At 36.0% G+C, this 12,525-nt stretch overlaps 1 protein-coding gene across 1 annotated transcript in view; it reads left to right on the plus strand.

Moving 5' to 3' along the window:
* The window catches only part of CDK19 (cyclin dependent kinase 19), a 103,586-nt gene that overhangs the window by 31,670 nt on the left and 59,391 nt on the right, over positions 1–12,525 (plus strand). The window contains exon 3 of the mRNA XM_015858727.2: positions 7,488–7,598. Coding sequence (XP_015714213.1) covers positions 7,488–7,598 — 111 coding nt within the window. The remainder of the gene's footprint in view (positions 1–7,487; positions 7,599–12,525) is intronic.

The following is a 12,525-nucleotide window of genomic DNA, read 5'->3' on the forward strand; positions in this document are numbered from 1 at the left end:
CGTTTAATGACTTGAGAGACAGCCAGTGAACATCTTGTTTTAGCTTGCTTCACACGTTAGATTTGCCTAATGTGTGTCTAAAAGCTTGCTGAAGATTTGGGTAAAAAGTGAAAAGCTTTGAGCAAAGACATAACAAATGTAATGGTGTTAATCAACACTAAGAATGTTGTAGCCTTGTGCTTCCAGAGCAGAATGCTGAGTTTGTTGTAAATAATTGTCAACAGACCAATTACTTCTATAATTCTTAAATTAAAGCTTCGACAGAGCGACATTCTTAAATGTTATCTTGAAAGAGCATATGAGAAACCTGACTGTAAAATGGTGCAGATTTTTTCCGTGATTTTAACAGACCCAAATTAATGAAGTCAAGAACCAAAGAATATTCACTTTATCTCAAGTCCGCAGGCAAGTTTCTTTCTTTCAGTGTGGTATTAATCTGAATTGATACTTGCAACTGTAGGCTTGTCTATTAGCTTGTTTAATGAGAGGTAAAGCATTTACATAGATCAGATGAATGAAGTACATCAAACTTTAATGGATGCTATTATTCGGATTCATTTAATTCGCATAAGGAGCACGGGTTTATTGTGCTTAATGTTTTGAATTCTTGACTCTGATTTAAAGATGGCTTGAAATATAAATGATACATCAAAACTGCTGCCTGCCAGTCTGGAATAGGTAGAATGAGTATATATGAAGAATAGCTATCAACTTTTCTCTCCGTATTTTCCATTTTCCTTTTTTTTCTGCTCTCTGTCCATAATAATGTAAGATTTTTTTAAACCTTGATATGCAAAAAAGCATAACATTTTTGTTCTGTGGCACTGTTCTTGAACGCTGTTATGTACAAGATTATAACATTCCTTCCTAAAGTATCTAATATTTCTGTGATAGTCAACTGGGGATATTGTCATGAGGTCTTATGCACTTGAGCTCTGTCCTTTCAGCTACTGTGTTCCTTTCATTCAGTAGTGCAATGAAGTAGAGATTTCCCCTTGGTCAGAGTCCTCAGATTAAGAGGAGATGCTGGTAGCCTCCCAGCCATTTTGTTACTGAGCATAATCTGTTTTATCTAGTCTGAGAACCTCTTGCAGATATAATTTTACAGGCGTTTTGGGCAAAGAATTTGGTTATAAAGGTGAGAGGGGTGTTGAGCCCTCAGCAGTGTCATGCTTGATAAGCTCAGGGCCTGGACAGAAACAAAGCCAGGGAATTTTCATGTCATGTGATAGTTAAGTATTTTGTAGACAATCAACTTGTTACTTACAAGCTTTTCAAGCTGAATGCTTGCCTTCCTTGTCCTAGGGACTAAAATGCTCCCTCTTCTATAAATGATAAGCTTTCCTTCATAAAAAAGGTTTTTGAAAGATCTTGACCTGTTCAGTGGATGAATATGTCTCTAATTTATTTCATTAATAGATGCTAGATGTTTTAGTAATTCTTTTACTGATTCTGCATGCATCCCTTGAGAAGTATAAAATTAGAAGGGTATGAAAACGTGACAAATAATTTGTCACTCATAGATTTGGACATGTGTTCTTTCTCTAATATAAAATTACGAAAGCAGAAGTGCTGTTCTCCTTACTCTGATTCATGCAATGTTCCTTGTGTAAATACTTTTGAGAGGAAAGCCTTGGAAAAATTGAGGATCGCTTAGAAGTCATGTCTGATCATGTTTGTTATCCTTCTGCAGGTGTTTTGGAAAACATCAGTTGCTGGCACTGTTCATTTTTGTGAGATACAGTGCAAGAGCAGGGATGGCCAGGAAATCAGGAAATTGCAGAAACGTTAGGATAAGCATAGGATGGGTAGATCAGCTGTAGTTCAAAGAGCCTGATCAAATGTTTAGGTTTGTAAAATCGTGTGACAGTGCATGAGTGAGGGTGAGCGCACTGGAGCCAAGTTGCCATCTTGTGATCTTGACATCAGTGTTTCCTTATATAGGTGTATTAAAAATTAACTTTTTCTTTGTTTGAGGAATCATTTTACAGTAGCCTTTGTCTTTGAAAGTCCATGCTGAAGTACAACATATTGGTCACTGGGAAATGGAAAGAGCTGTTATACTTGTGTTTCTTTGTATGTTCTTAAAGAAACATGGTAAGGCTAACTTGTTTTTTCTGGGAACCTCAGGAATTTAAAATGCAGTCACCGTAGTTTCTATTAATTTTTATTAGGTATTTTGGGAATCTTTTGCTGTGCTTTTTTTTTTTTTTTCTTTCTATTTTTTTTCCCCAGAATACCATTATTTTCTTCAGCTCTTGAAATGAAAATATTTATTTTATAAGTACTTTCTTAATCATTGTCACAGGAGGAGGGTGTGACAGCTTTTTTTGTCCTCTTCCTGTCCTGACATTTGGCGAGTTACTGGCTAGATTCTGTTCAATGTATTCTTGTATTTATTTTTTTTGGAACTAACTTCGTCTTTCTCTTGTGTAAGATTGCAGTTCTTGCAGTTTAGGAGCTGCTTGGTTGAGCTGGGTGGAGGAAGCATAAAGCAACATTAGAGAGGTGAAGTGTGAAGACTGCTTGGAGTAAAGTAGGAGAACTGGGTAGAACAAGAGACACTGGTTAAACTCCAGTTTAAAATACTTTAGCTTGCCTGTTTTCATGTAGAGTGTGCCCTGCAGTTAAGTCTGAGTGTGCTCAGAGCAGTTAATATAGGAATGTCAGCTGTATTTTTGGCATTTTAGTCTGTCTCCCCAGCGTGGTTTTCCATTCTGATGTCTGTCCAAGGGTAGGATTCAAACAAAGCAGTTTGCAAAAAAATCTCCTCTCTGAAGCAGTGTATAGTCTGCTATTTAACTTTCCTGTGCGTGTGTCCATCTGTATATGCTGCCTACATCTTTCTGTGAGACTTCTTATACATATGCCTGCTTCCAACAGCTTGTGGTCTGGTACCTCCATACCTGTTCAGTTTGAAGCTGCAACTGAGTAAAGGCACTCTTTTGACTTCAACTGTGCAATACCTTTGTAAGTGGAATTTGCCCAGCTAGAAAACGGAGTCCAAATAGGAAAACCTCTAAGTAAAGAATCAACTGGGGCACTAAACAGACCTGAATTCCATGTAATTTTTTTGAGTGTGGCACACTGTTTCTGTCCCTGTCTTCTTTTCTTCTTCCTGATATCTCTAGGACCCTTAGCATAAGTTAAAGTTAACAAAGAATTGTTCTTGCAAATTTAATAGCTGCCTGTTTATATTTTCAGAGAGGCCCATTTGCCTCCCTGAGGGAAAATCTGCAGCGTGAACTTGGTATTATAATAGGCATTAGAGGGTCTGTGTGAAAAGAATAATAGTAATAACATGGAGGAGAGGATCTAGTCTTGATTAATAACATCTAAATAGATTGGAATTCATAAAGAGCTTCTGTAGGAGTAAGTTAATGATCTTTTAGTTCCTCTGAAAATCCCAGCTTCAATTTTAAAGTAACTTCATTGAGCCTAGAGGCTTTAAATATATTCATCACACAAGACAGCAGTTCTAATTCTTCAGGGTACAACTGCCATTGTGAGCCATCAGGTTTACATTTTGGACTTTCCTATGACAACTTCTGATCCACATCTATGTCAGTTGAAGGGTTTGGCTCTATCTTTGAAAGCATTTAGGTGCATCACTGACTGTATTTCCACCAAAGAAATTACCGGGGGTGTTCCAGAGTGGATTAACTAGGATCAGAAGACCAGATTAAACTGGAAGATTGGAACACCACTTGGATGAGTTGATATGACCTCAGAATTTGCTTCTGAAAGTGAAGGAGTTTTGCCTTCACTGACGTAGAAATACATGTTTGCTGCAAGATTGTCTGGTGTGAATACTGACGTCAGTGTTTGTCTTCCTTCTTTTCCTGTAATTTTTCTTAGTTTCACAGTAAGCTGAAAGGGTCTGTGTTCACCCTGATCTTGTAGGTGGTAGAAAGAAAACATTATTTACCTGATGGTGGAAAAACTATTTGTGTGGAAGTTGTTTCCATTAGAAATGCACTGTCTGACTATTTTCAGTAGCAGTAAACGCCTTCAGAATTGATCGTTTTGTTTATGATAGTAACAATGAAACTCTTCTGTCCTTTTTACAGAAGTAGTTTTTTATAGAAAGCAGAACTTCCTTAATGCAAAAGAGGAAGGGACTTCCTAACTGCTAGTCATGCAAAAGTTACTTGTATGGTATATTGATAGTCAGTTTGTAGCCTAAGTTCAAAGAGCTTAAAGTGAATTACTGTAGGAGCTGTCTATCAATACTTTCCTCTCCTGGAGGTGTGATCAACAAGACCCACCAAACATGGTATTGTATTTCATTCATCTGTTTTATATGCTTAAAGTTTATGCAGTAATCTGTGGTTCAGAAAAGCTGCAGAGAATGATTTACCATGGCTCTGAAGTTGTCCTTGGGATTCTAGGTGCCACTAAAATAACACGTTCGTGAAATGTGTTTATGGTGAAGAATTGATGTGCAAGCATTTCAACACTGTTGTATATTTGTCATGTGGCAGCCCGTCAAGTGAATAGTGGAAGGGTGAAACAGTGAGGTGAACCATTAGACTAGGCTACAGTCTTACCTAAATGTAGTCTTAAACTTCCTTTTTGTCCTTTTTGCCTTGTACTTTCCTGTTTGATAATGTTTTTAAGGAAGAATTCTTTTCCTTCATTGAATTTTGTTTCATTTTCAACTTGTACAATGATGAAGACAGCCACTTCCCATCATTGGGAAGAAAATGTCAAAAAACACAAGTGGAAAGTCTGACATAGGGCCTTTATATTCTAGTTTAAGGTTAACTGAAGAACTAGATGCTACCCTGGCTTCCTTGAAAGCAGTACATACTTATGGAACTATTCAGTAAAAAAATAAAGTGTAGTTAAGTGGTTGGTGTAGAGTTGTTTACAAATTCAATTAGTATACTGTTAAGTCTTGTACCCAAGTCACTGACAAAAACATCAAAGAGAACTGTCCCTGCAATGGAATCCTGATGAACCCTAGAAGAAATAGCCAGCTTGATTTAGCCCTGTTTACTATAACTTGAGCTTTACCCATCACCCATTGCATTGTGTGTTCATCCAGCTGTGTGCTGGGTGTTTTGTCCAGAAGGGTACTGTGAGAAGTTGTATTGAAAGTTTTGTTGCAATCCAAAAATCCTTTGGTCAACTAGGGTGAGTAACCTTATCATAAAAGGAAATTAAATTTATTATACAAGCCTTTCCCCTCATGACCCCAAGTTGGCTGTGCCCAATGGCTGCTTTGTCTTTCAGATGTTTTTCAATAACTCTCAGAATAATCTCTGTAATTTTGCAAGACACTGGGGTGAGACTGACAGCCTTATGATTACTGGGGTCTTCTTTCTTGTCCTTTTTGAAATGTGGGATAACACTTGCCAGCTTCCAGTCAACTGGGACCTCTCCAGCTTCCATTATAATTAGGGAAAATTGCTAGATAGCCTCTCTAAAAATTCTGTAATAATCTTAATTTGCTTTCAGAGCAGAGTAGACTTGAAAAGCAGGCAGATAGAGAGTGCCTATAACATGGATAAGCAGAGTCTGTTAATTTGAGACCTCTTTCCATCTCTTACTGATGTTGTTTGACCTGAATAGAGTACTATAAGATACAGAAATTCTGGTGGAAGGTCAACATATCTAACATCACAATAACAGTGTGATTTCTTCCTTGTGGTTTTTGCAGAAATCAGAGTTTTAAGATCAAACCCGCACGTTTGATTCTTTCTTGTGAGAAATTTTATTTAAAGTTGCTTGTTATTTCATCCAAGGTGCATCAAAAGATAAAATACATTAAGAATAGCCTACTTGTTATAAATGAGCGTATGTCATTGTTGTGGGTAAGAAATGTACCGCTTCTTTTTGAAAAGGGACAGTGCTTTCACGTGGCATCCATGAAAAGAAAAGGTTTCAGGCTTTGCTTATTAGTTGGGCTGCTCTGGTACATGACCACCACTACACAAGTCCTCTACTCAGCCTGGCTTGAGCGAGTTGTTGCTTAGAACTGAATAATATATGCATGCCTGTATCTATTATGTGTAGCACCTTTAAGTTTATGTAGAATGTTTCAGGTATTGTTTTTGTTCTTATGCTTTACATAGAATTTCTGTTAACATTTCTATTATATGCTGGTTTTCATTATGGAGCTTGGTGCTCTTTGGCTATTTCTTCTGTGAGTTCTTGAGAGAATGCTTCATCTCATCAACTGTTTCAAAATCTGAAATGATTTCAGTGTTGTTGCTAACAGTGTCTTTAAATAAAAAAAGTAATAATAAAGTTCTTGCTACAAGATTTTATTACTTTATTTTAGAGCAGTGTGAAGTCTGAAGCAATGCATCAAATTGGTTCTGGAAAATAGTTTTAGCATTGCTAAAAACAAAGGTACATAGCAGTATTTTTCTTAATGTATGTCAAGGAGACACAGTTATAGTCTTTGGGTTTCTGACAGTTTATAATTTAAGAGTTAATGTTACTGTTTAAGTGATAAATTGATTTCTACACTGCATCACCTAAGAGATACCTGAGAATGACTGCTTATGAGTTCATTAGGTAGGCACATCTTTCAGAGCTGCTAAGCCTTTGTGTTAGGGAAAGGAAGAAACAAAAGAAAACGCTAGAAAACAGAAGAAAACACTTGGAAAATATCTGTATAGCCAAGGGACAGTATGATTTACAATTAATCATTTTCATCTTTTTTTCACCCTAAAATTAACATCTAATGTCTTTTTTTCTGAAGGGGGAAAGAGAGAATGATTTGTTTCTCTCAGATGTACCTTGGTGTCTACGAGAATTACTGTTTTAGCCATTAGAAACTGGTGCTTGGCAATTTATATAATAGAACCGCAGATGCAAACGATTTTCAGATAAAACAGAGGTGATCAATCATTTTTATGAAGGCAGTGTCACAAACAAACAAAAGTGATTCCATGGGAATGGTAGTTTTGGAATTGCTGCTTCCCGGCTCCCTCTGAGAACTGATTTGATCTGTCAGAACGGTGACTTCAGCAGCAGTGCATGCTTTTGTGTGCTGTTTAATTATGGGTGTAGTAGTGGTGAGACTGAGTTGTTTTTTGTTTCTGGCAAACAGCAAGTCCAGGTTTCTATCTGGATTACAGAAGAGAATTTGAAACATCTATTAATAAGTTATTTGGTAAACTTTTCTTTCAAAACACCATTATGTTCTGAAAACAAGGACCCCATAGGCTTCCAGGCAATGGAGTCAGAAATGAAATGCAGAAAATTATAGGAAATAGAATAACTGTGTGGTAATCAATAACCATATTGTCCACATGAGGAATCTGACGGGCTGCACCAGCTCCAATCTGACATTTTAAAATTCTGATGTTTACCTTTGATAATGATGTTATACAGTATTTATCTCCTGGGGCCTATTTTAGGATTGTTTGTTTGTTTAGCTGTGGTAAGACACTAGCATAATTTTTTTTTTGGTTATGTTGTTTTTTTTTAACAAACATGGAAATAACAACAACTTGTCTATCTCTTTGCAGCTTTTACGAGAGTTGAAGCACCCTAATGTGATTGCATTACAGAAGGTTTTCCTTTCTCACAGTGACAGAAAGGTTTGGCTGCTGTTTGATTATGCTGAGCATGACTTGTGGGTAAGTACAGATTTCCCTGAATGTTTGATATAGTGTAATAGGAGCGTGAACAAGCTGAAGTGTATGTGATGTGCCTTCACATAACACAGAGATGCATACTTTTCTTCCTCTGTAATTCAGGGTCTAACTGACTTCCTGTTCTTATTACACTTTGATCTTTCTCTTAAAACCTGCAAAGTCTCTGTAGAATTCTTAAAATGCCAGACTTCATTTTGAAGCTTAAAACAACTTCCCTTTAAGATTTAATTAGGGTTAAAGATGGTATTCCTAAATTGAGATCTTCTAAAATAAGGATTGGAAATGTAGTTAGTATTTTATTTTCCCTGCAGTTTTACCAAAACAAAGAAAAAGGAAGAAGAATGAGTGGGACTGTTTACTGAGTCCTTTTACTGAGATACAGCAGCATTAATGTTCTGTCATTAAATTCTGAACAGTGAATTTGCGGCAGAATGAGTAGAATGAAAATAAGAAAAAATAAATAAGTAAGCACTTATTTATTTATCAACACTGGGTCTGCTGATGCTCATTGACTGTAAGGAACAGGAATAGAGACTTGCAGGTTGGTAGATTTCCAGTGAAATGTGGTAAGATTTCAATTAGAAGTGAGTTGCCTGGATTTAGATTAAGACTTAAACACAAAAGATACAAAAAATGACTAGTAATCAGTATGTTTATAATTCTCTTTCTTATAGTATTTTCAAAGGAAAGTGGAAAAATGAGTTCCAATATTATTTCTTAAGGCTTCAGTAATATGGAAATTGCTATTAGTAATGATACTATGATAGTGACAGAGTGCTTGGTCCTTTTTTTTTTTTTTTTTGTACAGAGCTAATGCATAAGTACTTGTAAATGACAAAAAAAAAAATCAAGTGTAACGTGGAACAAAAGTAGACAGACTGTAAAAAGTGTATTTTTGGCTCAGGACAGTTGAGATCATGAGATTTCAGTCCCTTTTTATGTTAAAAATGTTATTTGAATTTCTTTTGCAGGGTAGCAGCTTTGTATTTTAAGTTTTCCTCATTACGTTTGTGTGTACAGTGAATTTGTATATGTCTGCCAACTGCTGACAGTGATGATGAATAGGAGTGCAGCAGATAAAACCCTGTATGGACATAATTTATAAGTGCATCAGCTGAGTTTACTCATTTAAAAAAAACAATCTCAACAAACATGTTTTAGTGCTACATTGAGAGACGTTCAAAACATACTTTTGCTGAACTTTTCCATTCAAAAAGCATCTGCTTTTTACACAACATGGTGATTTTTCATATAACTTAACAGCTTTATCTAAAGAATTGCTGCAGTCTGATGTCCCTACCACTCCTTACATCTGGCTGAGTATTGGTCATAATCTCCATGAATTTAATTCTTTTTCATTATTTGAAATTGAATGCTTGTTATATTAGTTATTTGATGTAAACTGGTCTCCCACTTCCCACTGCTCTTTGTTTTTTTTTGTTTTTTTTTTTTTTCACCCTATGGGACATGCTACACAAATCATTTCTCCTTCCCTATATAATTGCCCATATTTCCTTGCTTCTTAAGCCTTTGCAGGAATTCTTTTTCCTCCCTTGCATAAAGTTAGCCATACTCAAAGCAATCTTGGTTCTGGCTTAACCTTGGTCCTCATTTCCTATACCGTCAGCACTTCCCAAGCATCATTCTTGATTCCCCTTTTGTCTCTTTTGCTCACTCCCAACTTTGTGTCTTTTTCCACGCTGCCTCCTACACATGGAACAGTCTCCCAATTAACGTACGTAAAGATCCTTCACTATCCTCTTCAAAAACCTCCTGAAAATCCACTTATTTTGTAACACATTTCAGTAATAACAACCACTTGTCATTCTGTCTGTGTTGTGTTGTGTTTTGCATTTTCTGTGCTTTACAACTTGTGCCCTTTCAGCAATTGGAGGTAGAAATTGTAATAGTGGATTGGCACATTTTTGTTACTGGTTTGCACCGTGTGCTTTCCCAGCACCACATAAAAACAAAGTAAGTCTCTTCATTGTGGGTATCAAGTTCAGTAAGATTTAGTATTGATCTGATGTGCCATCACTGGAGAATCATAGACTCCCAGAGACCAATGCAGTTTTGAATGTATGTATCTTTGTGTTACACAGCAAAACTGTTCAAAGTTGCCCAAACTCTAGTGACTCTTACTGGCTTCAATGAGAGGAACAAATGCTCATTACTTATAAACAGATTAATTAAAATCATTACATTTTCAGCTTCAGTACTGTAAATATTTGGCAAAAGATGAATGAACTGTATTAGATGCTATCTTTTTCTGTTCATTTTGTAATGCTGAAGAAAACTGTCCCATTCTAATGAGGAAATGTGATGGTGCCAATTAAGCTTATTAAAAAGTTCTTTTATGGTGAGCAACGTTCTTTTTTTTAACTTTGCATTTAATTCCCAAGGATTAGAGTACTCAAATCTGAAATCTGAGTTAAAATAGAAGCATACCATATAACTTGCAGTAACTTCTGTTGATGCCATTTTCAAGGGATAAAGAAAGCTATGCTTGTTTAGAACAACTTCTGACAGGTATTGATGAAGACTTATGATGTTGTCATTGCTAGCAAACATGTTCACTGTCTGATTACTAAATCTATCAAAGATTTTCCTTCATCATCTCTCAAGTAACGTACAATACTATGCAAAAGTATTAATGGGATTACAGTAAAGAATGTCTAAGAATATAGCAGATTTTTTGACCAACTAATCTATAATTCATGTTTATTTAAAACAATTTCCAACATTTAGTGTAACCCAGAAATGATTTCCTTGTGATTTTTCTGGACTACTAGTCTCTGACAACTGATAACATTTTTAACGTATTGGATGTGCCACGTGTACTCATTTATAGTGTTGTGTTACAGTGTCATCGTTGCTCACATATGCTTATGCTATGAAATAAATATGAGATACCTTAGCTTTTACCTCACCATGTGTAAAAGAGACATCCGACACAAGGTTATAAAGGTGCACGTCAGCAGCTGTTATTGAGTGTTTCATGTATTATAGCCTACGCTCTTCCTTTAACTCCTGGCAATTTGCTTCAGTCTCACAACTTTGTCTGTTTTTTGTTTTTTTTTTATTTGAAAGCTTCAATTTCAGATGTTCACAGCTAGAAAACCAACTATCTCTTGTTTGTTTTTTATTGAGGGTATTCACTTCTTCAGTGTTTACTCATAACGTCTTGGATGCCTTTCATTCAAATTGTATCCAGATTTTTCTCTCTCAATTCATGTTTAGATTAAAACAGACAAACAAACAAAAGTATTTAATAGGTAACACATACCTGAGTTAATCTCCAGTTCATGAATATAATTGGTACTATTTTTAATTAACCTTCTCACTTACGCAGTTAGGAGTTCATAGTCAAAAGTATGTGTAGGTGAAAAAGTGTAATTCCTTTAATTAATATATCTGTTTTTCTTCTATGTTCTTTAATGAATTAAAGAGAAAAAAAATATCGTGAATGCACGGGTTTCTGATTTAACAGTGTTTTGAATAATATTCTTGTATGCTAAAAGAAGTTGTGAGGATTTTACATACCAATTTGTGCAATAACTTTGCAAATGTATTTAATCACATGAGTTTTTTATAATACATCTGTGTTAGTCTTCTCCAAATTTGCTATAATCAGTTATAACTCTTTCTTCCTATAGGGTTTCAGTTTAGCTTTCAGTCATGAAAATAATACTGGTTGATTTTAAATATTTTTATTTACATTAGAATACCTTTCTCAGTGTAGTAGCTTTATTTTTTTCTACTAATTTTCTGTAGTCATTTTTGTTTTAATTCAGTTCCAGTTCACTGAGTAATTCTCTGTGCAGTCTTCTGTTGCATTTCTTTACCAGTGAAGGATTCTGCTAGATGATAGAAGAATGTAAGATTTATGGGGGTAAAAGGGAGTGGGCTGGCATAGCTTTTGTTTGTTTTGAAGATATAATTTTTATCAACAGACATTATTACGGGAAGTCATCTTTATGGCATGATTTATCCTTTCCAAATAGATGGGGTTATTTTTGACACAGAAATGCTGGCTGAACTTACGGATGGCAACGCTGTTCCTTGTTGATAGTAGTCTTGTCTGATAACATACTTCTAACATTACTACACACTTATTTCACTTTATTTTTTGCCAAGGTTGTGGGAATTTAAGGATAATTTGTATTTAGCAGTGACATGAACACTGGATGTTTCATGTTGCAATGTTTTTAGTCAGACACATGTGAAATGCCACCTTTAGGGACTTAGTTCCATAAGAACCTCCAAATGTAATTTATTTGTTTACCACTGTTGTAGTGAACAGCAGTTCTTGGAATCAGGAGTGGGATGACACAACCATAGTGTGCATCAGCTTGGCTTTGTTACAAGCAGGCTAAAATTCAGGTCTTTTTGAGTGCTAATTTGAAAACTGGGTGTATATACTAGGGATTTTCTTGGAACAAGCTATCTTGTGTTCGGTTTATTTTGCTTATGGTGGAAGGTTTAGAAAATGTACATAGTTCCTCATAAGTCATTTTTCAAGCCTATTTCAATACTTTTGGTAACATACAAGATGCATGAACTACTAGACTGAATACTGTTCCATGAGTCACAAGTGTATTTTCTTTTCTTTTGGCAATGTCTGTATGGTAACTGAGTCACAGCCTGAACCACTGATTGAACACTTGGAGAAAGGACCTGGTCAGCCCTGGGAGCACAGGTGAAGGCAATTCACCTGTGTGACATGAAGGGGTGAAGCCTCACTGTACTTCTCTTAGACCTCCTTTAAGGGCTGAGTGTCACTGTGGGAGGATCTCTGGTTGGAGATCCTTCTCTTGTGAAGTCTTTCCTGCTAGCCTGGCTATTCAGAGGCACATGTGAGCACCTTTCCTTTCCCTTTGTAACACCATTCCATCTGCACTAGTCCTTT

Source organism: Coturnix japonica, chromosome 3 (assembly GCF_001577835.2).
Source record: "Coturnix japonica isolate 7356 chromosome 3, Coturnix japonica 2.1, whole genome shotgun sequence".
Classification (NCBI taxonomy): domain Eukaryota; kingdom Metazoa; phylum Chordata; class Aves; order Galliformes; family Phasianidae; genus Coturnix; species Coturnix japonica.